General features: G+C 37.5%; 1 protein-coding gene across 1 annotated transcript in view; it reads right to left on the bottom strand.

Moving 5' to 3' along the window:
* Positions 1-25721, bottom strand: part of CDH7 (cadherin 7) — a 130134-nt gene that overhangs the window by 65706 nt on the left and 38707 nt on the right. The window contains exons 2-5 of the mRNA XM_062200303.1: positions 17853-18147; positions 13202-13321; positions 5293-5460; positions 2456-2643 (exon numbers count right to left, since the gene is read on the bottom strand). Coding sequence (XP_062056287.1) covers positions 2456-2643; positions 5293-5460; positions 13202-13321; positions 17853-18147 — 771 coding nt within the window. The remainder of the gene's footprint in view (positions 1-2455; positions 2644-5292; positions 5461-13201; positions 13322-17852; positions 18148-25721) is intronic.

Below are 25721 nucleotides of genomic sequence, written 5' to 3'. Positions count from 1 at the left end.
TTCCATTTTCACAGGCAAGTTTCTAAAGTTTGAGGAATTCTATTACAAAATTGAAAATATATCAAATATCTCATTTTGAATATATTTTTCGATCATCCATGCTGTCTTTATTATAATATATAAAATGTATGTACATGTTCAATAAAAATCATTTTAATGTATTAAAGACTCTTGAACCTAGCAGATTGACTCCAGATGTGTATTTGAAGTCTGAGCAGCAGTGTACCTTACTGTATTCTTCTTATTTTAGACAACAAAATATTTTACCACAGTTGGCTATCTTAGTTATTAAAACTTCTTCAGACTCTCACCAGCAGAACTCAAATAACAGCTGTCAGTGGAAATAACTGCAGAAATATTTTCCCATTGGCCTTAAATCAAACATATGTTTTCCTACAACAAATAAAATATTACTTTTTGATTTATATATGTTAATTATCAAGGGGTGTTAACTATAGAATTATAAACCTGGAATGTAAAACTGGCAAAAAAAATCCAAGTATCTTTGTAAGTAGGGATTTTTACATATTTTAAATATTTCAAATACATGATAGAATAAGACTATATTCTGATATAACATCTTTCAATTTATTTTTAATTGAAAACTTGCCAAAGATCATACCTGTATTCTGTAGAAGAGCTCCTTTCCTCCATATATATTCAATGTCAGGGTTAATCCAGTTTTTCAGAAGGTTTATGTTTTTATTTGAAAGGCAAAGTGACGCAGGGGGTGGGGGAAGAGAGGGAGAGGGAGGGAGGGAGAAAGAGAAAGAGGGAGAGTGATAGGGAGAGAGAGGGAGAGAGGGAAAGAGGGAGGGAGGAACAGAGAGGGAGAGGGAGAGAAAGGGAGAGGGAGGAGGAGGAGGAGGAGAGAGAGGAGGAGGAGGAGGAGAGAGAGAGAAAAAGAGTATCCTCCATACAGTGGTTCACTCTCCAAATGGCCACAATAGCAGGGGCTGGGCATGCTGCAACCAAGAGCCAGGAACTCCAATTCTGCCTCCTACATGGGTGACAGTGGCCCAACAACTTGGGCCACCATCTGCTGCATCCAAAGCATATTAGCAACAACCTGGATCCAAAGTAGCATAAACAGGAATCAAACCAGCACCCCAATATTGGATGTGAGCAACCCAAGTGGTAGCTTAACCCATTACACCACAATGCCTGCCCCTATTGGGGGATAATTTAAATATACATTGGCACAGAATCTTCACTGACTTTTTATCTCCTTTGCACTTTTACTTAGAGAATATGATAGGTCTCATTCTTCACAATACTTCTTGTATGTCCTTCAATTACTGTAAATTTTAAAAAGGGACCATTTACTATAGCAGTTAAGACATTTCTTGGGGTGCCCATAACCCATATCAGAGTAGCTGGGTGTTCTGAGCTCCAGGTACACTCCTGACTTCAGTTTCCTGCCATTGCACTCTCTGGGAGGCATCACAACATGGTTCCAATAGCTCTGTGCTTGCTTCCCGTGTTGGAAACCTGGACTGAGTTCTGTGCTTCTGGATTCTGCCTGGCCTGGCCTCACTCATAACAGGTACTTGAGGAGTGAACCACTGAATGGGGGAATCTCTTTCTCTCTCTGACTTTAAAATAAATAAAGAAAGAAAGAAATGCAAAATACAAACCAGAGTAACTGGTAATATAGTAAGTTTTCACATTTTAGTTTCTACTTCCAATTGTATCTGTATTGTTTCCATGTATCAACAAAATAAAATGACTTGTATACACAGACTTTTGGTTGATTTCAAGGTTTCATTAGTGGAATAGTCATGAAGAAACATTCATTTCCCCAACTTGTTCTTCAAAGCAGCAATAGCACATTTGCCAGTGTGCCTTACTGTTCTAGGATCATGGATATGGGATGTGGTTTTACTCAGACAGTAAAATTCATGGGGTATCATAAATAGTCACTCAAGTTTCCCTAGCATTTTGGCATGGAAAATAAATGCCGGTTCTGTGGTGTAGTGGGCTAAGCCTCTACTGTGGCACAGGCACCCCATATGGGCACCAGTTCAAGTTCATGCTGCTCCTGTTCTGATCCAGCTCTCTGCTATAGCCTGGGAAAGCAGTAGAAGATGGCCCAAGTGCTTGGGCCCCTGTACCCACACGGGAAACCCAGAAGAGTTTTCTGGCTCCTGGCTTTGGATCTGCTAGGCTCTAGCCACTATGGCCATTTGGGGAGTGAACCAGCAGATGGAAGACCTTTCTCTTTGTCTCCCCCTCTCTGTGTCTGTAACTCTACCTCTCAAATAAATAAATAAAATTATGTTTTTAAAGAGAGAAAAGAAATGCCTAACTCATCTTACTAAAGTTAAAATATCAATGGTTCCATATGGCTGTTTAGTTTGTCTAATACCTTCTGCTGTCAAAGCAGACATGATTTCTCAGTTTCCTGTGATGCCGTCCCAGGAGAAAATAAAAATAAAAATAAAGAAAACCTTACCTTCTGTATAGTAATGATTCCTTCCTGTGTGTCTTTATCAACAGAAATCTTGAAAATTCCCAACCCATCACCATCCACGATTTTATACTCCATTTCAGCATTGGCTCCAATGTCTGCATCGGCAGCTTTAATTCTGGCCACCACAGAGGCTACAGGCAATGATTCCGGGACATTGTACTGGTAAGACCCTGTGAAATTCAAAATGTGAACTGAACATAACCTCACACCAAACTCACAACCACAAAGACCTAGATGCTGTTTTGCATCCTCTTTGTTTAATTTGTTTATTTTTTTTTCAATAAATAAGATACTTAAGGCAACTTAAGACAAATGGTAAGTTTCATGTAACTTCAAGCAGTTTGATTGGGATGATTTGATAATGATCACTATGTAATAGCGGAGGCAGGTAGCTTGAGGACAGGCAAGGAAAACACCTCCCTTCCTCCCTTCCTGCATTTCTTGCTCTGAGAAAAAAATGACACTCTTATTAATAAAAATAAATTTAAAATAATTTTAATTAATATATAATCCTTAAATATAGGCAATTAATTGTAATAAATACAATTAATTGTAATAAATAAAAACAAATAATAAATAAAAATAGAACAGCTTAGGCTTCAAATGGGCAAATAAAAGGCTAAATAGTTCTGATAATTTAATGTTTGAATTTATGTAGTATTTTTTGAAGAACATTTCAGGTAACAGGACAGGAAGTAGAAGACAATATAGTGACACTTCAAAAGGTACATGGAACAATAAATTAAAAGATGAGTGTACGTGGGTGCAGAACACTTGGAAATTCATGAAGTTTTTTCATAACCCATTTTTTCTGTGAACTTTTTAAAGATTCCTCATGCAGAGAATTTCAAAATATTTTTGCAACAAAATAAACATATTTCAATCCAAATTTTTCCATGAATTTTCTGGTGTTCCCTTTCATTAATCTACTTTTAGCTTACACATTTACTAAAGATGAGAATTCTTTTGTGAGCTGTATATGGAACTAATTAGGGTATGACAGTCCAAGAATATTGTCAGTACTATTTGAACATGAAGAAATATAAGTAAGAAATTAAGGGTAACTTTTTGAGTGTTTAACTTTTAAAATGACTCCTCCTCACCATCCCTCATCTTGAAAAACAAGGCTAGGAGGCAGAGGAAACAGCTGGACCATCACCAGGAAAGTGGAGGCACCTCGCAATCCTGTTTCTTTACTTCTTCTCTAATTGTGTATGTTATCTTACCTCCTTCATCTTACACCATTCTCTTTTGACAAACTATGGCACATTCGTACTTTCATATGAAAGGAGAAGAATGGGTTCTCTTCGAGAGAAAGATGGAAAGAAAAACGCACTCCTATGAAGGAATCACTTTTAGGCTGTGAGTTTCTAAAGGCTGTGATAGTTATAAACTTTTTAAAAAATGATTACAGCATATACTTAGGGTTTTCGTGTGACCTCTTTGATACAGTTGGAAAAGTTCTCAAGAAGATTTGAAAATTTCAAGCTTAGAATGATAATTAATTGGTGGGAAAAGTCAGAAAAAAATGTAAGCTTCTGGGACATATCCTTGCCTTTCCTCACATTAATAAGCAGAGTATCCAATAACTTAGACAATCTGTGCTGTATCTTATCAAAACATAACTAAAACTAAAATTCCAAGCATAATGTCTTATCTGAGTACATTGCCTTATCCTTCCAGACTTAAAGAAAAGCAGTTAATTTACTAAGAACCCAAGATTATTACATTCTTACTTTTTTCCCCTAAAACTTCCTACTGTAATATGATAATCCAACAATGTCACAATTAAAAACAGACTCATTTTCATGTTTTTATGAAAAATTAAACTTTCAGTGACTTTTCTATACATCAAGGAGATAATAATGCTTCTTGTAAATATTGCAAAAATATTAATATTAAAAATATATAAACAAGATGAATATCTGAAGAAGCAGTATTTGAAGAAAAAACAATATCATTCAAATTTGCTCAAGAAAGCCTCCTTATTTGATATCATTGCTTTCCTTTTGTGGTAGAAAGTTTACTTTCTCATTTCTATTGGATAAGCATTTTAAAAACTTTGCACAGACATCAGAGTCTGTATAATCCCCTATTTTCTTGAGAATTCTAAAGAAGTACCACATATGCTGACAAAAAAAAAAAAAAAGTCAACTAAAAAGAGTATGAGATGAAATGCTTTCTACAAACACAACACCTCTACCTAGAGAATATGTTATTTTTCCCTTTTTCTTGGTTAAGTCAAAAAAGACTTTGGTCAAAGAAGCTGAATTGAGGGCATGTGGTGTTCTAGTTCTTTGGACTGATTTCTTTTGAAACCCTGAATGTCAGTACAAGAAAGATGTGTTAGAACTGCTAAAGGAATGTTAAGTGTGTTACATTGGTTAAAAAAGTGTGGAATGAAAAAGGAAAATGTTTGTTGCTAATTTTTTCATCTTTAAAAATAAACCAATATTTTTGGTATAGAACTGATAAGATATATTTGAATACTACTAATTGACAACAACTTTGAAATTACAGAATGTATAAAAAGTATATGGCTTAGAAAAGAAAATGGTTATGTAAATATAATATTTATCCAATACTCAAAATATTAATTAAAATCATTTTAAAAATAGAAGTAATACAAATATATAATGGTTTCTATTTATTTTCAATATCCTTATAGTTACTAACTAATCAATTATAAAACTATCCTTGATAAAATAAAATTCGGAGAGAATGCAAGACAATAGTGTTTGATGGAGAAGCACTTAAAGAATTCCTTTTAAAGATTTTTACAAATTTTGGTGAGGAAAGTGAACAAAAATGGTACTTACTTCGAGGAAAGCGGGGAGGGTTATCGTTGACATCAGTCAGGGTCACGGTGACTGATGTAGTTCCTGACAGGCCTCCGTTCTGACCAACCATATCCTTTGCCTGAATGACAAGCAAGTACTGGTCTTTTGCTTCTCTATCCATGTTTGGAAGGGCGGTCTTGATGACTCCTGTAAAATTTCAAATCCTAATGAAATGCATACTGAACCACTGCATTTATAGCAGCAAATAACACTGAAATAGGTAGCAAGATACCTACCCTTCAGTTGTTGCTTTTGTTAGGTTGTGTTTTGTTTTGTTTTTGCTTTTTAATAATCTCACTGTGCATTACACATCACATATTTTGGTAAACATATACAATAATATAAAGCAAAGAAAATAGACAGTCATCTTCATGGGTCTCAGGGAAACATGGTGAGTGAAATACTAGCTTAAATGTCAACAAAATGGACACCTTGTCTAGAATAATGGGTAGTTACCTGTACTAGAACAAAGCAGTGAAGGTATTTCTTTCTTCTCTTTTCTGCTTTTGAAGAGCTTATAATAATTTATAGCAGTATGTGATCAGTTTCTAAGATTCCAAGTTAGATGTCACTCATAACAGCTTAAGAAAATGTAGTACTGGTTAGATCTGAGCACTTGCTGTTAAGCAGGAATGCACACGCGTCTGCAACATTTTTAAGCATTTAATTTACACTTATTTGAGCAGGTAGGGCTTTTGGTTTTGACTTAGCATTTCTTACTTATTTCAAAAATGCACTGCATCTGTTGCAACAGTCACAATAATAGAGACTCTCAGAAATGCACGAATCCTTTTGGTTTTCTATTTGCTGTTACAACTAATCTTTGAAAGATTACAATTATTTTTTTAAAAAAAGCATAGTGCTATAAGCATGAGTTTCAGTTGGTGAGTGTCTGAAACATTGTCACCTTAGACTGTATTGGTTCTATTAATATTTCAATTTGGTTTCTCAATACTTTTGCTAACTCTAATCTCAATAAACATAGAACTCATTGTCACCAAACATAATCATTGTTTTACAAAGTTCCAAGACTTACACATCTTTATGCTTTTCTATGTTTTCTTGCTCTTAACCATCCTTTTTTGTGTAAATCTTTTTAAAACTGAGTATTACTTATCTTACTTAAGTATTACTTATCTTACTTATTACTTATCTTGAACATTTGACCTACAAATATGTTTAATCTATATGAAAAGTATTAGTAAAATATTAGTAAAATGAGTTATTTTAGGAAAATGTTCTACCAGAGCCTTATTTCATCTCTCATTTCCTTCTAATACCAATTTGAATAAGTCAGTTATCCCCTTTGCATGTTCACTGTAATAAGTCCATGATTTATCAACTAAACAGAAAACACTGCAGTCCCTTCTTCACATAGTTTTTATTTTATTTTTTAAGATTTCTTATTTATTGGAAAGAGAGTTACAGAGATAGGTAGAGACAGAGGGAGAGAGAGAGGCATTCCATCTGCCGGTTCACTCCCCAAATGGCCACAACAGCTGGAGCTGGGCTGATCTGAAACCAGGAGCAGGAGTTTCATCTGGGTCTCCCACATGGGTGCAGGGGCCCAAGGACTTGGGCTGTCTTTTACTGCTTTTCCAAGTGCATTATCAGGTAGCTGGATCAGAAATGGAGCAGCTAGGACTTGAACTGGTGTCCACATATGATGCTGACGCTTTAACCCGCTGTGCTACAGAACCAGCACCAGGCCCTAACATAGTTTTGCTTAGAGATATTATTTGTGAAAAGAAATACAGCGTCATTATGTTAGAAACCTAATAGACAAAGTCAACTCATTGATTTTGAACACTTCTTATTGCTTCTTTGTATGTGTTCTTAAAAAAAACACTTTTCCAAGGCAAAAATCATCACAAACTTTTCAAATTAATACAGGTATCAGTGGCAGTTTCCCAATGCCTCAACTATCAAACACAGTTTCAACAAGAATACAAAAATTTGGAAAATTTTAATTTAAATAAGTTGAATCTATACAGTCATAATAGATTTCTAGTTGGATAAGCCCCCTATTTAAAAACTTATTCTCATATTTAAATACAGATAAATAGCTGAACTCACACAAACATGCAGCGCAAATAGCTAAGACTATGCTTTGGAACTGCTTGAATCCAATCTTATTCTTTTTTTTAAGATTTATTTATTTGAAAAGCAGTGCTAGAGAGAGGGGAGAGACAGAGACGGAAAGAGAGAGACAACCTTCCATCTGCTGCTTCACTCCCTAAATGGCTGCCATAGCCAGGGCAACGCCAGGCTGAAGTCACGAGCCTAGCAATCCATCTGAGTCTCCCACATGGGTGGCAGGGGCCCAAGCAGTGGCAGTACCCTGTATGACAGCATCCCACAAAGGCTCCATTTCAAGTCTCTGCTGCTGTGCTTCCAATTCCACTCCCTGCTAATGCACCTGGGAAAGCCGCGGGAGATAGTCCAAGTGCTAGGGCCTCTTCCCTCACACAGGCAACCCGGACGGAGTTTCAGATTCCATTTCAGACACTATTGCAGAGTGAACCAGAAGATGGGAAGACCGCTCTCTCTCCCTCTCCCTCTTCCTCTTCTTCTCCCTCTCCCTCTCCCTCTCTCTCTCTCTCTCTTTCGGTAACTCTGCCTTTTAAACACATAAGTATTTTAAAAAGATTTGTTGTATGTCCCACATGTAACAGATAGCAATCATTTTTGCAATGCACCGCAGTTCAGGGAACCAATTGTGGGGCCTAGATTATCCAGAACCAGGCTGTGGATCAGCCTTAAGAGGCCAGGAAAGCACATAAACCCAAGCAACACTGGTTAGAGGGTATTCATGCTGTAAGGGTTCAAATCAATGGAAATTTCCTCATTAAAACGCAATGAATATTTAAATATAACTCTGAATGGATTAAGTCTTAAAAGAATCTCAATATTCAAAAACCACCTTTCTCAGGGATCTGATAAAACTTTTTTTTTTTTTTGATAGGCAGAGTGCACAGTGAGAGAGACAGAGAGAAAGGTCTTCCTTTGCCGTTGGTTCACCCTCCAATGGCCGCTGCGGCAGGTGCGCTGCGGCTGGCGCACTGCGCTGATCTGAAGCCAGGAGCCAGGTGCTTCTCCTGGTCTCCCATGGGGTGCAGGGCCCAAGCACTTGGGCTATCCTCCACTGCACTCTCTGGCCACAGCAGAGAGCTGGCCTGGAAGAGGGGCAACCAGGACAGAATTCGGTGCCCCAACCAGGACTAGAACCCGGAGTGCCGATGCCGCAAGGTGGAGGATTAGCCTATTGAGCCACGGCGCTGGCTGATAAAACTTTCTTACAATAACTAAGACCTGGGTTATTTGCACTGACCAACTCCCAAAACCATCTGTCTAACACATTTTCTTCTTTACCATGTTTATTTTACATAGGTACACCTAGAGTTCTCAGGTCACAGACTTAGAGACATTAATTTCCTTATGTTTTGCATTTATTTAATACTTGTTCATATCCGGAGGTAAGGACCATGGTTGAACAAAGCCATTTGGTACAGTCATCGCCAAAAGGGAACAGAGTCAACCTTGAGAGTGTCACTGAGAAACAGACAGGAGATTCTGTGCTACAAAAACAGTGGGAAATTCATACAGCTTGTCCTTTTGCTGTGCTTCTGTTTTAACAGATGTGATTGGATATTATGTTAGCACTCTCAGTAGCTACTACAGAGATGACAGCTTTTTTTTATGTTAATGTGAACCTGTGAATTAGAATGGTAGATATCTCTGGCAATGAGATGAATCTGTAATGGTATTTATGTATTCAGTTTCTTTGAATAGGCATCATTAATATTTTAAAATATCCCAAGGATGTTCATAACCAACACTAGCCTATTCTGGGTTATCTAATATCAAATAATGTTATATTATATGATGTTTACAAATAAAGCACATATTCAGGAAACAATTCCAATGCCATGTTTTGCTAGCAGAGATACATAAGCATATTTTAATGTAATGTGATCATCTACTATATTACAAATGAGAAATAAGTACTCCCCTATACACATTCAAAATGGTTAGTGTTGGTCACTTTTAAAAATTCATGTAGAGTCCTAAATGCCACCCCCTTTGCAAGAGAGAGCTCCTGGTTGAGTATTTCATGAAGCATCATAAATCCAACTCTTTCTATGATGTTACATATTGATAACCAGTGAAATTAGAAAAAGCAGCAAAACTCTACAGTAAATAAAGTTAAAAAAAATTGAGGGCCAATGGAGAGTAACTTGGACATTCTTAGGTGTATATACCTTTGATACTTGAATTGCTTCTCAGAAAAAAAAAAGTTTATATGAAAGATAAAATCTATTATGTCTAACACTCTGAATCATTATGTAACTTGTTTATCAGTTTACAAAAATAAACAAAGAATAGTGTCAAACACTACTCTTTCATACAAATACAGAAACTGAGATGTGATGGCAAAGATTCTGGAATAAATGATTTCAACTTTTAAGGAAAATAAATATCCATGATACTTGAAAATTACATTTCAAAGGAACTTAGGAAATGAGCAAAAATATTGAAGATATGTTTCTGCTTTTAAAAATGCCCTTTAATAATAATAGTTTGAAAACTGAAATGTCATTTATTCATGGGCTTAATAAAATAAGCAATACAACTAAGAAAGATAATTTTATTATTGCATTTACCAGTAGTATGTCAAATATGGAGAAAATGCATAGTCATGGTTCTTTTAAGAAGTAAGTTGTTGATTAATTGAGAAAACTATTGGATGAAAATCATTTTCAATGGGGCTGGTGCTGTGGCACAGTAGGTTAATCCTCTGCCTGCAGTGCCAGCACCCCATATGGACTCTGGTTCTAGTCTCAGCTGCTGCTGTTCTGATCCAACTCTCTGATATGGCCTGGGAAAACAGCAGAAGATAGTCCAAGTCCTTGGGTTCCTGCACCTCCATGGGAAACCTGGAAGAAGCTCCTAGCTCCTAGCTTTGGATTGGCCCAGCTCCAACTGTTGAGGCCACATGAGGAGTGAACCAGTGGATGAAAGACCTTTTTCTCTCTTTCCCTCTCATTACCTATAATTTTACCTCTTAAATAAATAATTAAAATCTTTAAAAAAAGAAAATTATTTTCAAATTAAAATCACAAAATTATTTGAATGCACATTTCATTTTATGCAAAAGATTTAAGAGGTGAGTGCCTAATAAGTTTCTATTAGTCTATACACTTTTTATCTAACTTGGTATCCTTTACCTTTGGAAAGACAGAAAAGAACCATGGCAGTACAGCTGGCAGCTTCTAGACACCAAGGGATTCCCGAGCTGGCATCAATTAGCAAGAGTCTTTGAGGAAGGGGCTTCTCTTCTACATTGTTTTCAGTAGGCTGGGCCAGGGCTAACACCATGCCACAACAGGAGCCACAACACAAAAAGGAACGTGCATGATGGGCATATTTGGGAGAGGTATTTTTTAGAGTGAAACCATTCACATGGAATCATAACGTAGCAGCTGCACATGTCATATGGAAAGAATTGAATGACAATTAGAGTTTAACACTTGATCCACTTTCCATAACAGACTCTGGTGTGTGACCTGTACAGGTACACTGACCTCATCCTAAGTCTAAAGCTTTGCTGATGATATACTGAAATTCTTACTAATTTTAGATCAAGGGGTCACATTTTCATTTTGAAGTGAAACTTAGCAAGTCCTGCCATATATCATATACATTCAAAAACAGTATCTGTTGGCTTGCAGGCCACAGAACAGATTAATGTGCCTAAGAATAATCCTGTTTCCCAGCACATTTGTGGACAAGGATCACCTAGTAGTTTAATACTATGTTATCTAGTTTCTGGTGCCATATTATTTGTATAGTGAAGTAGTTAGTCAACACTGGTTTGTACAACTATCTACATTTTAGCTCTTTGGAAAAATAAATCAAAGTAGAAAATAAAGTTACCCTCTGGTCATTCTGCCTGTAAACAGTGTTTTAGTAGAATACATCCTCTGAGGTTCTAACCATATTTTTTTTCTTCTTAGAAGTTAAACAAACTTATAGAACTGCACTGGTCAAGAACCAACTGTACCTATTTTTCTCTACTTGGCATATTTTTAACATTTTATCCTGTCAGACATGTACTTTCTTCCCCAAACGTTTAGATTTACATTAGTAGAAAATAATGTTAGTTCTCACACAGATAAGAATCAGACTGACACCAAGTAGAAAAGAGGAACTGAAACTTCATTTACAGTTCCCATGCCCCAAAGGACTGAAAACTGCCCATGTTTGTCAATGCAATTTATTGTTTGTTTTTTTTTTTTTTTTGCTTTACATTGCATGAGTTAGCAAAGGACAAAAATGCCCACAAATCTCTGCACTGACAAAAATAGAAAGAGAAGTTCCAATGATTACTATGATTACAGAATCTAAAAAACTCGACTTTTTTCCTGCAATACACAGTCTTTTAGATTCTGAAATTAAAATTAAGTTTGAAGGACTAAAAATGTAACCCCATGACATATACTATCCTCTTATCTATCAATTTTTGAATCTTTACCTCCACAGGATTATATATATAAATCCTATTATCTTACAGCAAAGCTAAAAATCACAAGCCAATCAAGAGTAGCAGAAAAATGACTAATCCTTTGAATTAATACATGCTGTTGTAAGATGGGGTCTATAATGCAGGGATGTACAATTTGTGAGAAAATTGTCAATGTCTTTCTAAGCTGCAGAGAGTAGATATATAAGCTAAGGAATATGTGTTTGCATTTAGGTTTCTCTAATCTATCCTTCAGTCAAACATGAGCACACTTTTTACATTTATAGAATTAGTACCATAAATCAAATACTTCCATTTGGTTTTCCTTCAATACTTGCTTAATTATAACTATGTCTACTCAAACTTTGCCACCACATAGAAATGAATTGGCAGTTGCTATAAAAGCACCAATGAATGAGCAAGGATTAAAATTTCTTCTCTGTTCACACACATTATAGCTATTATTCTCCAAAGACATTTATCCTCATCATGACTTGAGACTAGATCAATAAATATTGTCTTTTTTATAAGTATGAAAAACAAGACCAATAGCATTGTAGTATTCACTTGGGGGCATAGTACTATCAAAATTATAATCATAAATTTATGTATTTGAAGAATACTAGAATATGACAGAAAAATATTATTTAAAAGCAGAGATATTTTATATTTTCACACTGATTAAAAAAAACAAGGGCAATATTTATATCCGCACCATTCCCTATGCACAGACCCAGAAAGTTCATATGTATTAAAATATAATTTTATAACCATATCTACAATGCTCTAACTTACAGCTTACTCAATTCAAACTGTTTCAGATTTCAAACACAACAAATAAGTCAACCACATAAATATTCTCCCCACATACATTGCAACTCATAGTAACAATTTTCCCCAAATGAAAAAAAAAATACTTTTAGTTTAGTTTTTGACCTAGCCGACTATCATCCTAATCATTATGTTTCAACATGTTTCCTTGAGAAAACGGCTTCTGGAAGGAAAACGTGAAACTATGAACTATGCAACTGAAAGACATGGCCAAGTACAATTCCCTATGTGAATCTGTGGAAGAAAACAAAAATAATTTACAGAGTAAATAACCAAAATTTTCTTATACAGCCAGGAGAAGGCAGCTGAAATATATTTAAATATATAGAATTTTCTTTAATTTGTCAAGAACATGGGTGGTAACTCCTGCATTAAGAATATGCTATGTATTATCATAGTAGATATATATACGGGAACATGATAAAATAGAGTGACTGTTATCAGTGCCAATTTTACTTAGTAGAAATTGATATTGACTCTAAGCCAAGATATCACTGATGACTCTTACAGAGATTCCGCATTTCTGTTTTTTACCTGTCTTTGGCTCCACTGAGAAGTAAGGCTGCCCTTGCAGAATGCTGTAGACGACTCGGGCGCTGTTACCATAGGTAGGATCATCAGCATCTGTGGCTGTCACTTGTACCACTGAGGTCCCTAGGTGATGATCCAAAAGCCATTGAGTTAAACACATTCAAATGGGATAAAGTGAAAGAACTCACAAAATATTGCAGATTCTCCATTAGAGTTACAATTTTTAATTGGTTTTGCTTTAATAAGGCACACGCAAAACTGTCGTACTTTTTTTTTTCCTACTTTGCCCCTGTCAGCTTCCCAATAATGCTAAAGGTTAGTAAACTCATGATTTATTTAAGAGTTATGAAAATACATAGGTTAAAAAAACATTGATGACACATGTTACATCAGCATATACTGAGACTCAGACGGGAGTGAAATTTTAGGAATTTCACTTCTGAGGGTCAGGTTCCAGTTTTCACTAAAAGTAGGTTCATTAAAAGTCAGTCTCTATGTAGAAGGCAGCATAGCATTTAATAACATCCTCAACTAACAAATTATAGAGGTATCTCACTGTTGTGTTTAGGTAGAGCCAGACAGAAACAGAAATGTTGTGAATTGTACAGTTGACCCATTATATGGGTAGTAGGTAGATGGCCACCCTATCTACTTGAGAGTTGCTTTGGTTTGTCTTCGTTTCAAGGAACTAACTTAAAAACAAATTATGCATGAATATCTAAATGAAGCCCTGCCAAGGAAGGAAAAGCAAAGCAGCTTTAAAAATAGCATTACTAGGGTTTTTCTCTACAGCATGTGATAAATGTGATCATGCTTCTTCATTTTACCAAGAACTAACTTATTCCATTAGAAAACATTAATACTGATATGTTTGTTCTATTTCCATTTCAAATATAATATTCAAAATACTAAAATAATTCATGATTGCACAGTTTATATAGTTAGCACATACTATTATGTAATTTATGTCCTATCTGATGGACATGAGACATTGACGTATTCTTTAAGGTCCTAATTTGTTTCTACTAAGTTCCTGTATGTGACATTTTAATTATAACATCTTCTTTAGATGTATTCTTACACAGATCTTTCTAAATAAATAAGTCATGAATGTGCACTTTGTTACAAATCCATTCTATTTTTTGTATTTGGAAGACTGATCTTACGAACTCAATTTTCTTTAACATTAGGAAGGAATTATGAAGATAAGGACATGGCATCACGTTTTTAAAATCCTGAAGATTTTTTGGTTTTTTTTTTGACAGGCAGAGTGGACAGTGAGAGAGAGAGACAGAGAGAAAGGTTTTCCTTTGCCGTTGGTTCACCCCTCAATCCGAAGCTAGGAGCCAGGTGCTTCTCCTGGTCTCCCTCACGGGTGCAGGGCCCAAGCACTTGGGCCATCCTCCACTGCACTCCTGGGCCACAGCAGAGAGCTGGACTGGAAGAGGAGCAAGAGGGACAGAATCCGGAGCCCCAACTGGGACTAGAACCCGGTGTGCAGGTACCACAGGTGGAGGATTAGACTATTGAGCCGCAGCGCCAGCCAAAATCCTGAAGATTTTTATTCGATGTTCTTAGGTATTTTTGCACTATGGATGCCTGGTAGGCACAAGATGGTGAGTAATGCGCTTGTTAAACCTTTTTCAAGAATTAAACTCTGAGGGGCTGGCACTGTTGCACAGTAGGTAAAGCTACTGCCTGCATATGGGTGCTGCCTCATGCGTGGCTGTTCCACTTCTGGTCGAGCTTCCTAATAATGGCCTCAGAAAAGCAGTTGAAGATGCCTCAAGAGCTTGGGCCCCAGATGAAGCTCATGGCTCTTGGCTTTGGCTTGGCCAAGCACTGGCCAGTACAGCCATCTGGGAAGTGAACCAACAAATGGAAGATCTCTCTCTCTCTCTCTCTTTCTCTCTCTCTCTGTGTGTGTGTATATCTGTCTGTCTCTCCTTCTCTCTCTGTCACTCAGACTTTAAAAACCAATCAATAAAAAATTGTATTTATAAAAATTCATTAAATTGTGAATATTTTACATGCTATAATAAATTACACTCCTATTTCTGCTTTCTCTATAATGCTTCTTTATATCAATATATTCTGCTGATGTGCTAACTTGGGGATTTCCTATCTCATTTCAAAAAATGAGCAACTTCAAAATAACAATGAAAATAAAACCAGTTAATCTATTTCTGCATAATGTATTTTCTTGAAGTAGCCATTAACTAATTTCATACAGATTATATTACATATTATATATATGGACACAGACTATATACATACATAAATACATATATTTGCAAATAAATTTATTGAGTTTTAGGTTTATTGATGCTCCTCTGGTGATCAATAAACTCTCCTAGGTTATAATTCATGAGGATTAAATCTTATAATTATTTAATATCAAATGAAAAATAAAATCCTGAATATTAAACATAGAAACTTTGCATTGTACAGGCCATACTATTTTGTAGATATTATAATTAGTTAGTTAATATTAAACAGCATCATAAACTCTAACACTGCAAATCTATAGCAACATATTTTGTATAAATTTCTATTGTCTAAGTTAAAATTTTTAGATTAACCCAGTGGTCCAAATTAGCATGAAGTAAAATCTGATGATATCCAAAAATCATTTTCTAAAAGTTTTGACCTTGTTTGAATTCAAGTAAATTAAAACACATACTGGTGTCCTTAATAATCATGCTGTGTGATATCAGGATACCACCATCAAATAAAACTACAGTGCATTACTTACTTTCTATAACAAAAAGTTGACACAGACCCAATTTGCATGGTTACAGTCTATGCAACCTTAGCAAGCCAAAGAATGGTGCCCAAAACGCCCCTACCACAGCTGTGAAGTTGAACGGAAGTGGTCAAACACTCCTCACACAGTCTCATTTTAGTAAACATCACTAATTTTGGGAGGAAAACGTGTCTTCTCCCCAACGTAGAGACTCTGGTTACTGCTGCTGTGGCTGCCGCCTTTGATGAGAACGTGTGGGCAGGACTCAGTGTGGACACACCTGTTGGCCACAGAAATGCTCACATGTGATGCAGAGATTCTGCCACCTGTGTCAGACCTGCTTCTGAGCAGAAGCACTGATTCTTCTGTCTCACTTCCAGTTTGTATTTCTCCAGCCAGCGAAGGCCATGGTGCCACAAATAAGCTGCCCCTCTCTCATCTGGTACACAAACACTCAGGGTCACTAAACTGTGACTCCCCTAAAGCTTATGAACGATACAATTCTTTAAATCCCAACTACCCATGTACGAGAGGTCTTGATTGAATGACTAAAATGACTTTTATTTAAAACAACACAAATAGGCCGGTGCCATGGCTCACTAGGCTAATCCTCCACCTGTGGCACCGGCACCCTGGGTTCTAGTCCCGGTTGGGGTGCCGGATTCTGTCCCGGTTGCTCCTTTCTGCTGTGGTCTGGGGAGTGCAGTGGAGAATGGCCCAGGTCCTTGGGCCCTGCACACACATGGGAGACCAGGAGGAAGCACCTGGCTCCTGGCTGCGGATCGGCGCAGCGCGCCAGCTGTAGCAACCATTTTGGGGGTGAACCAACGGAAAAGGAAGACCTTTCTCTCTGTCTCTCTCTCTCATTAACTCTGCCTGTCAAAAAAAAAAAAAAAGAAAAGAAAAAAAAAGAAAGAAAAATAAATAAATAAAATAACACAAATAATATTGGCTAAAATCCCCATGTGATAAATTAGGTCCAATGTTGTTTTAAGTAAACTTCCTCCTTCAATATTAAAAACAATAAGTAAATAAATAAATCAACTAGTCCCTCTTCTACTCTCATGTCTTTTAATTATTGTTTTGTAATATTATCCACACTGAAACTGCATCCTGGCTAAAGATCATTTCAATTGTGCCTGCATAAATGAAATATCAAACAGTTTATATTTAGTATAAAGTACATACTAGAATTGCTCTGCTTTGTATTTTTCAAGTAATGAGTCAATGTCCAAATGCCTTTGAGTAAAACAACCTTCATTATTGCTTTATATCCCCAACTGTGTATCATGCTATGATTATTACAAATACAAAAAGTTCTCATTTGTCTAAGTTTCTGGAGAAATTACAGAAAGATGAAGGATGACGTGTGAATGGACATTTGTGGGTTCAACCACACTTGTTACAATTACACAGACCAGTTGGTTAGAATGTCACTCTGGCTTGCCACTGGGTACCTTCTGCATAGATTGTCCAGCCACACGATGATCTTTGGAAAGAGAATCATTATCCTAGTATCATGGAAATAACAGTAGCAGATTTTCGCTGGGCTGTATCTGGAAGGGTGTTATTGTTTAACTTCTGAGGTATAACTGTATTCATTTAATAACAAATAAACAAACATTAAATGAAAAACAAACTGTAAGACCTAAAAATTTCTAAAAACATTGAGTTGTAAAAAAAAATGTAAAAAGAACAGTGTAAAATGTAAAAATAGTTTCGTATTTTTCCATATAACTAAAATAATGTGTTGAATTAACGGTACTGGCTACTAACTCACACCTTCCTTTGACCATGATAACTGCTTTATAGATAATACATTTTCCAGTACTTAACAAAAATATGGATTTAAATACAAACCACTGGAAATCAGATGCTCACTGCAAAAGTAGTATGGTTTTTACTTACCTACAGGAGACATTTCAGGAACTCCTGCTGTGTATGGGCCATCCAAAAATTTGGGTTCATTGTCATTGATATCCTGGATTTTGATCACAAACTCAGACTCAGGCTCCACAGGCTTGTTGGTAAGCCTGTCCAGTGCTTGGGCTCGGAGGGTGTAGTAGGCCTGTTCCTCGCGATCCAGTCTCTTGGTCGCATGAATATCCCCCGTGTTCTCATCAATAATGAAAATGGAACTCGCCCCTTCGCCTGACAAGATGTATTTGATGGAACCATCTCCTTTATCAACATCAGAGTGAAGCTGGTGAAAAATTCATGTGAGATGAGATTAACTTACAAGAGTCAGCGATATGGAGATATGTAAAAATAATTCTTATGTCAGGCAGCAGTACATGAAAGTTTATTGTTCTTGGAAAGATAAGCTGAATGCTGATTGCGCATAGCAGAGAGGCGATTAGAATGTGTCAAGCTTGCTCTAGTGAGCAAGACAATTTCATTTCTTCCTGTAGATAGTCTCATTTCCCAAGTATTTTATATCATTCCCAAAGTTAGGAACTGGTGGTGGTGGTATTTTTTATTTGGTCCGTCCTTGCCTGAATTAGCCATGTTCTTGGAACAGAGACAACATTCAATATACCTATATAATCAGTAGGTTTGGTCTGATTCCAAACAAAGGTGGTGGAACACTTGTGAATACAGTTATAATTTGTCATTCAATATGCTCCGAATTCCCCATATTGTTTAAGGGAACCCTTCTGTTCTACCCTCCTACCTCATCCTTATTCACTCCCCTTCCCAGGATTAACAAATATGGATGGATGTCCAGTCACTGATTTCTCCAAATCCTGTTCTGCATGTTAAAATGTAAAGCTGAAAAAAATTACACTGCTCTCTAAGTCAGCATTTTAAATCAATACGTGCACGGGACTTTAACTAAAACCTTTCTGGAAATACCAAGAACTGCATTAGATTTGCATGATTAACCCCAACATCCAGAGCAGGGCAGCAACTACGGATTTGCATTTCATAGCTGAAACTGTCCCTGTTGTATGTCAGAACAATATGTTGAACAGAGGAACCTTAGGAAACTTAGAAATAATTACACATTTTCCCGAACTTCATAACCTGAGAAACACACCACTCAATCTGTCGTTTCAACCCCTTTCATTCCCTATAACCGCCATCATCCTGGACTTCAGTTAATGTGAACATAGAAACCCAATTTACCAAATAACAAAGCTTTTCACTGCCCTACAGAACTATGTTTGCATTTTTAAAAGATAAGGTGACAAAATGTAAACTATGGAAAGTCACTTAGGAGAAAGCACCGGCACAGTTCATTTTCATGTCCCTTGTAGCTGCTGCAGATGTGGCTTTTTGCACCATGGATTTACGGAAGCGACGGACGGCTCCCCTGCATGGTAACAGCTGTGTTTTCCCTCTCTTGCACAGTACTTAACTACCTGGACTTTCTTCTGGTTCATGCAGTTGTTAGTTGGGACTGAATAATATAAGAAAAAATTTCTGGCCCATTATATTTTAATTTTCTCCATATGGAATTATCTAACAGATCACTGGGCCCTGTGTATACCATACCTTGGGGGAAAGTATGTTCTTGAACTGTGATGAATTGTTGAATTTTCTTCGGTCATTTTCAGGGTCTCTCTCTCTAGAGAGAGAGAGAATATATAATCTATTCCCTGTTCTTATTGTTCTCTACACGGTGCTTCAGTCAAAATCCACAGTGCCCTCATTAATCCCATTAGCCGATGAGGAAACCGAGAAGAAAGGTAAGGACCTTGACTGAGTTCACGCATCAGCTCTCGGGCAGTACCAGGATTATGAATACTGGCCTGCTAGTGCAAGGCTCAACTCCCACTGCCAGTCTCTGGAATAGGAACCGCTTCCCTGTGGGGTAGGGGCAAGAAGAGCTGCTGCAATGGAGAACCTGGGGAAAGAAAGGTAAGTCCATCCGTCCCCTACCTGATAGCTCCCCACATCGTAAAGAGGCTCAACACCACAAAAGACTTGAATCACGTGACAAAACACAGGCCACAGATAAAAACACTTGCTCAGCTACCCATCTCTTAGCCCCCTTTTCAATGCAACCATTCCGGATTCCCTAACCATCATCTGTGGTCCTACAGAGCAGCAGCTATGTGGGCCGGTCCACCTGCTCCTGCTAACCGACTTGTGAGACACTAGGGACACTTGCAGACAACCTTCAGCAGATGAGGAACACAGGGGCTGTAGGCCAGCACTGCGGCTCACTTGGCTAATCCTCTGCCTGTTGCGCTAGCACCCCGGGTTCTAGTCCCGGTTGGGATGCCAGATTCTGTCCCGGTTGCTCCTCTTGCAGTCCAGCTCTCTGCTGTGGCCTGGGAAGGCAGTGGAGGATGGCCCAAGTGCTTGGGTCCTGCACCCGTATGGGAGACCAGGAGGAAGCTCCTGGCTCCTGGATTCGGATCGGTGCAGCGCGCCTGCTGTAGCGGCCATTTAGGGGTGAACCAATGGAAAGGAAGACCTTTCTCTCTCTCTCTTTTTCTGTCTAACTCTGCCTGTCAAAAATAAATAAATAAATAAATACATGGGCTGTGGATTTCATCTAAGATTTCCTACAGCTTTCATTGCCATTCAGGACCACCATTTATAGATCCAGCCCTGATGACTCATTGGACTCATTCATGTCAACTGGGCACTGTTTTCATGGCATAATGACACCGTGTTCCTGTGGCACTCTGGCACGGGAGACAGGGTAAACTCCATAGAAAACACACATGAAGTCCTGCCTGTGAACTTCCATCTAGCTCTGGGGCCGTTTTTTACATGACTGTTGTTCATTGTTCCCCACTACTGATACCTTAAGATCTTAAAGGCAAAAAGTTCACATTGCTTTCTTCTCTGTTCACTCAAGTATCAGATTTCTCCCCCTTCTTCCTTTCCCTCTCCACATACATCTTTTTTCAAGAGCCTTGAACTTAACCATCCTCCTCATCACTGACAATTCTCTCCCAGCTGGGCCCAGCACTAGGCTTGTAATCACTGCCAAATTCACAAACAGAAAATTGCTTGCAGTCTAAACTCGGTGTCCTTGCAAGGTTAGTGTAAGCATCTGCCGTTAAAAGTGGATGATCAACTTGGAAACGTTAAGATGAATACGTAATTATCTGACGCGGTCAGACATTTAATCTGTAGGACTGCGTGTGTTATTCTAATCTTAATAGGTACAATGAAACCATACTGTTGGTGAAAAACTGCCCCCTTTCCCAGCTGAGAAAGAATGCTCAACAAAGAAGAAAGTGTTGCAAGTATAAAAATAGCAAATGTCTTTCTTAAATTGGCATATGTGACTGTGTGGGAGCATGCACACACATGCACACACATACATCTTAGATAATTGGCCACTATAAATAGAACTGAGAAGTGTTACTATCCACTATGAGTAGTTAAAGTGTACAGTCCTACAACATTAGAGTAAATGAATAAATAAGCAAATAAGAAGCAATCAGATGTTGGCACTCTAAGGCATACCAAATCTTACGTCTGTTTCACTTACACACACACACACATATATATATATATATATATATATATATGATCCTGAGATTAGTCTAAACAATAACCTCCCACAAAAATTCAATTCATTCATCAAGAGACAAGCCCACCTTTACTACCTGAGTTCTAAATCTTTTTTCAAGATATTTGTTGTGACACCAAACTAAATGCTTACATTAAGAATTTTTTTTTCCAAAATGGACACAAGGTGAAGAGCACAGAACCCATAGTGAGGTCCAAGTCATGAGAAGCAAAGGGAGAGACATGGCTGTTGTGCGAATCCTCTGTATCATTATGTCAGCATCACAATTGGTAAAACGTAAGAAATACTAAACTGGCATGGACTCCCGAAATCTACACCAGACAGGAATGCAAAGCACAGTGTACACGTAGAGTAGATACATTTCTTAATAATCCATTATGGTTCCATCATCCCCTGCCTGATGGAGGTCCACAACCACTGTCTCCATGATATGCAAACCCTTTCTCTTTCTCTCTGTCCTACAGTCCACGCTAAGAATCCTGAATCCTTTCACTCACACTAGAACCCCCCAATAAACAACTAATTTTAGTGGCACAATTCACCTAGGCTGTGTTAACACCTGCTAGAAATTGCTTCCCCTCAAATATACATTAAATTATGTGATGCCCGCGATAGATATTTCTGCATGCCAGGAGTATCTTTACTGATGACTGTGAAAGGATGACAGTGAGAAATGATGATATCCACATGTTACAGCAACAGTGGCTCTGAAGGGCTCCTATGACGAAGCACTACTGAGTGAAGTGTGGGGCTGCCCATTACTGGGAGCACCTAGTTTTGCAGTCCTTTCATGAGAATCTGTGGGAAGCATAACCTTAGGAAGGCACTCCTCAGAAGTGATTTCAAACTGAATGGAGCATTTACTCGACTGGCTCTTGCTTCTCACTCCTTGGCCTTTTGAGCATGCTCATCAAGTATGTTTGTTTACTTCGTAGGGTGTATGGGCTTAACCCAACTAAGGCGCTCAATGCAACTACATATTATCCCTCAAGTCTCACTTCTGCACCCCATCTCACAGTGTATTGGTTTTGCCAAGTGCATGCTGGGACTAGAATCCCACTGCCTGAGCACAGCAAATAATTCTACCTCTTTCAACGCATTGCCTTCCCTGTCACACACATGAACAGATGTCCCATTCAGCTAAATGTGAATTCCCTTTTATTAAAGATTTGCAATCCCGTTTTTTCTTTTCCATAGCATGCTTAAATTATTATGATGGGATGAAATAATTCTGCTGTATATTAAAAATCTACTTTAGCTGATCTCATAGTCAACTTTTTCTGTAATTTATGAACTTTGTAGGTTCTAGGTTCTTTTTCCTATCACATTTCACATTCTCAATAAAAAGTTTGTTGCTTGGGGGCCAGCACTGTGGCATAGTGGGTAAAGCCACTGCCTGAAATGCCAGCATCCCACCTATGTGCTTGTTCAAGTCTTGGCTGCTCTGCTTTGGATCCAGTTCCCTGCTAATGGGATGCTCCAAGTGCTTTGGTCCCTGCTACCCCCATGAGAGACCTGAAAGAAGCTCCAGGCTCTTAGCTTCAGCATGGCCCAGTCCCAGCCGTTGCAACCATTTAGGGAAGGAACCATTGGATGGAAAATCTCTGTTTCTCCTTCTCTCTCTATAACTCTGACATTCAAATAAATAAATAAATCTCTAAAAAAGTTTTCTGTATTTCATTTTTAAAATTACAATCAACTATTTTAAAATAGTACTATTTGTTTTATTTTAATTTTGACCTTTTTAAGTTATACTAGCATCAGGCAAAAAGCAAAACAGGACAAGCAAAAACAGCCTGTACAGATTATTCTCCCTAGTCCTTGGAACCTCCTATTTGGAGTTCAGATACCTCATGTTATAACCATATGGTAGCTCTTGGTGCCATGTTGTGGACATTTACATTTACACATTTGTAATTCTCATGAGATAGACATACATTCTCATCCCTCTCTTTCCTCAGCTTTCACACAGCAGTTCACACACACACACATACATGTGTGCAGAGGCACACCTATTCAAACTTACACAAGCACACGAAGGTGCTGGGGGGACTGAATGTCCTTGGATGCCCAAATATCCATGCCCTCCATTAATCTTTTAGACATCACTTATGGTATGACTTAAGATTGTAGAGACCACAGCTAAAAATAGAGCAATGCACTGCAGTTCTGATGAATTTCTCACATCTATTTAACTAGAAAAGGTTTGATATGAACCACCTGTCCTACCACTATAAATCTACCTGCTTAAAGATGTCTGAAAAAGGAAAGTATTCCTCAATTTATCAGGCTGAGGTAAAAGGAATCAATCCAATATATTGATTAACTCTTCTCTGTGTGTCCTTTGGAACTCCACCTGTCATTGATCTTACGAATGATCATGCCCTTATTCTCTGCCTTTATAAAGTGGACACACACATCTCCATACTTCAACATAAGCCGTACTCAAGAAGACATGGTAAATGCAGTCCTTAAAGGTTAATTACTATACTGTCAGGCTTGCACTTTTTCATGATTTTGTCTTTGGAAATTTTTGTAACTAAACTTTTCATGTCACCAAAAAAGAGCAAATTTGAAATTAAGACAAAACAATTGTAAAAGAGGTAATATTTATTATGAAAGCTTTGACACCATTAAAATAAAACTAAAGTAAAACCTCCATAGTGCTCACTAACCTATGTATAGAGGATGGTGATGATTATTGTTTTGTATACATTACTTTGTAATGACCACTGGAATAAGAAAATTCACTGTTATATAAATACAATTCTATATTGCTAGTGCATTTGTATAAATCAAATGGAATAATGATGGCAGAGTAAAAGCTGTACTCTGTTGAGTAGCAAGTTAATCTGAAAATGATTTTGTTAGGTATTAATACTTAAAACAAGTATTAAATATTAACAAAGGTATGGTATGTTCTGTCATTGGTATATTTATTATGGATTCCTGACTTTGAAAGGGTATTACAGATTGTTACAACCCATTTAGTTTTATTTAAAATTTACAAGATTAAAATTTTATGTTTGAGAGTAAATTTAAGCAATAACTGGCATAAATAAAACTAGTTGAATATACACATTATATACAAGTTTTCTAATGCTTTATAATAAATATTTTTATATGCTACTAGGTACACTGGAATTATCAAACTGTTGAAGAAATATTATAGATGAAAAAAATGTATGAGTCATTTCTTTCTGCTTGAAATATTCTCAGTTTATAATTATTACTGTGTTCCAGAGTAATGGCACACAATTTATTTGTGAGACAGTTCTGATGATGTGGTTTGAGGATGGACATTAATTATTACACATAGGAACCCAAAGGAGAGGGATAATTCAGGAAGTGCATTGGGAATATTAAAATTGGCAAGAACAATCTCATTTTTTGTTGTACTTTTTAACCATCAGCGAATAAAAAAGGAGTAGTAGTTAGACTGTCTTCACTTTCAGAAAAAGGTCAGAGTAATTCGGCTGTGATACATGTTCATTCTGTGGTCTCAGTTCACGGGCTTAGCAGCAGAAACTGCAAGTGCGGGTCAGTGCAATGGAGACATGGGAATGCTCTTTGTTGGGCTGCCCTGATCCCTCCCAAATCCCGGTTTATTCATCTATTCTAGATCGGTAACTGTAAATGTACAGTTGGCCTTTAAGTTGAAGTTACTATAAAATGAAACCTATTTCCATAACGTTTAATTTTCTATCCATATTTACAAGTTTTATATGTAGTGGTACAATAGAATTATACTCATTCCCTAAGGAGAATAATCTTGATTTTATTTGAAAAGACTGCACATCTGTGCCTGTGGCATGGTTACTCTGCGCTTCACGTTCAATCCACAGCCTTTTCATTGAAGACCAAGAGACAGCTCTGCAGAGAAGCATTCTCTGTTCCAAACAACAACAGTCGCCTCCCTGAGGAAACTCCAGAGCACTGATCTCTTCCCGTCTCCAATGCTGTCTCCAGGCCATACCCAAAACTTCCACACAAGTTTAGAAATGTGCCTAGAGTCAAATCCTTAATGATCAAACCTGAAGCTAAGTCTCATCCTCAATGTAACTGTCAGCACTTCCTGTTCCCTACTTCAGGGCTCACAAGTAGGACAGTACCTTGCTCTCGTTTTAAACTCCAAGCAATGGGCCAGAATCAGTTAAAAGCAAATGCCTGAAAAGCCCAAGTTTTTCTCTCTGCATGATGACTTTCTATTTCACTTTTTAAAGTTGAGCAGAGAATGTACATAAACAAGACTGGACCAGCACCATGCAGAGTGGAGC

Source organism: Lepus europaeus, chromosome 9 (assembly GCF_033115175.1).
Source record: "Lepus europaeus isolate LE1 chromosome 9, mLepTim1.pri, whole genome shotgun sequence".
NCBI classification, from domain to species: domain Eukaryota; kingdom Metazoa; phylum Chordata; class Mammalia; order Lagomorpha; family Leporidae; genus Lepus; species Lepus europaeus.
Note: the sequence above shows the minus strand (reverse complement) of the source record. Positions and strands in the feature narration are given on the sequence as shown.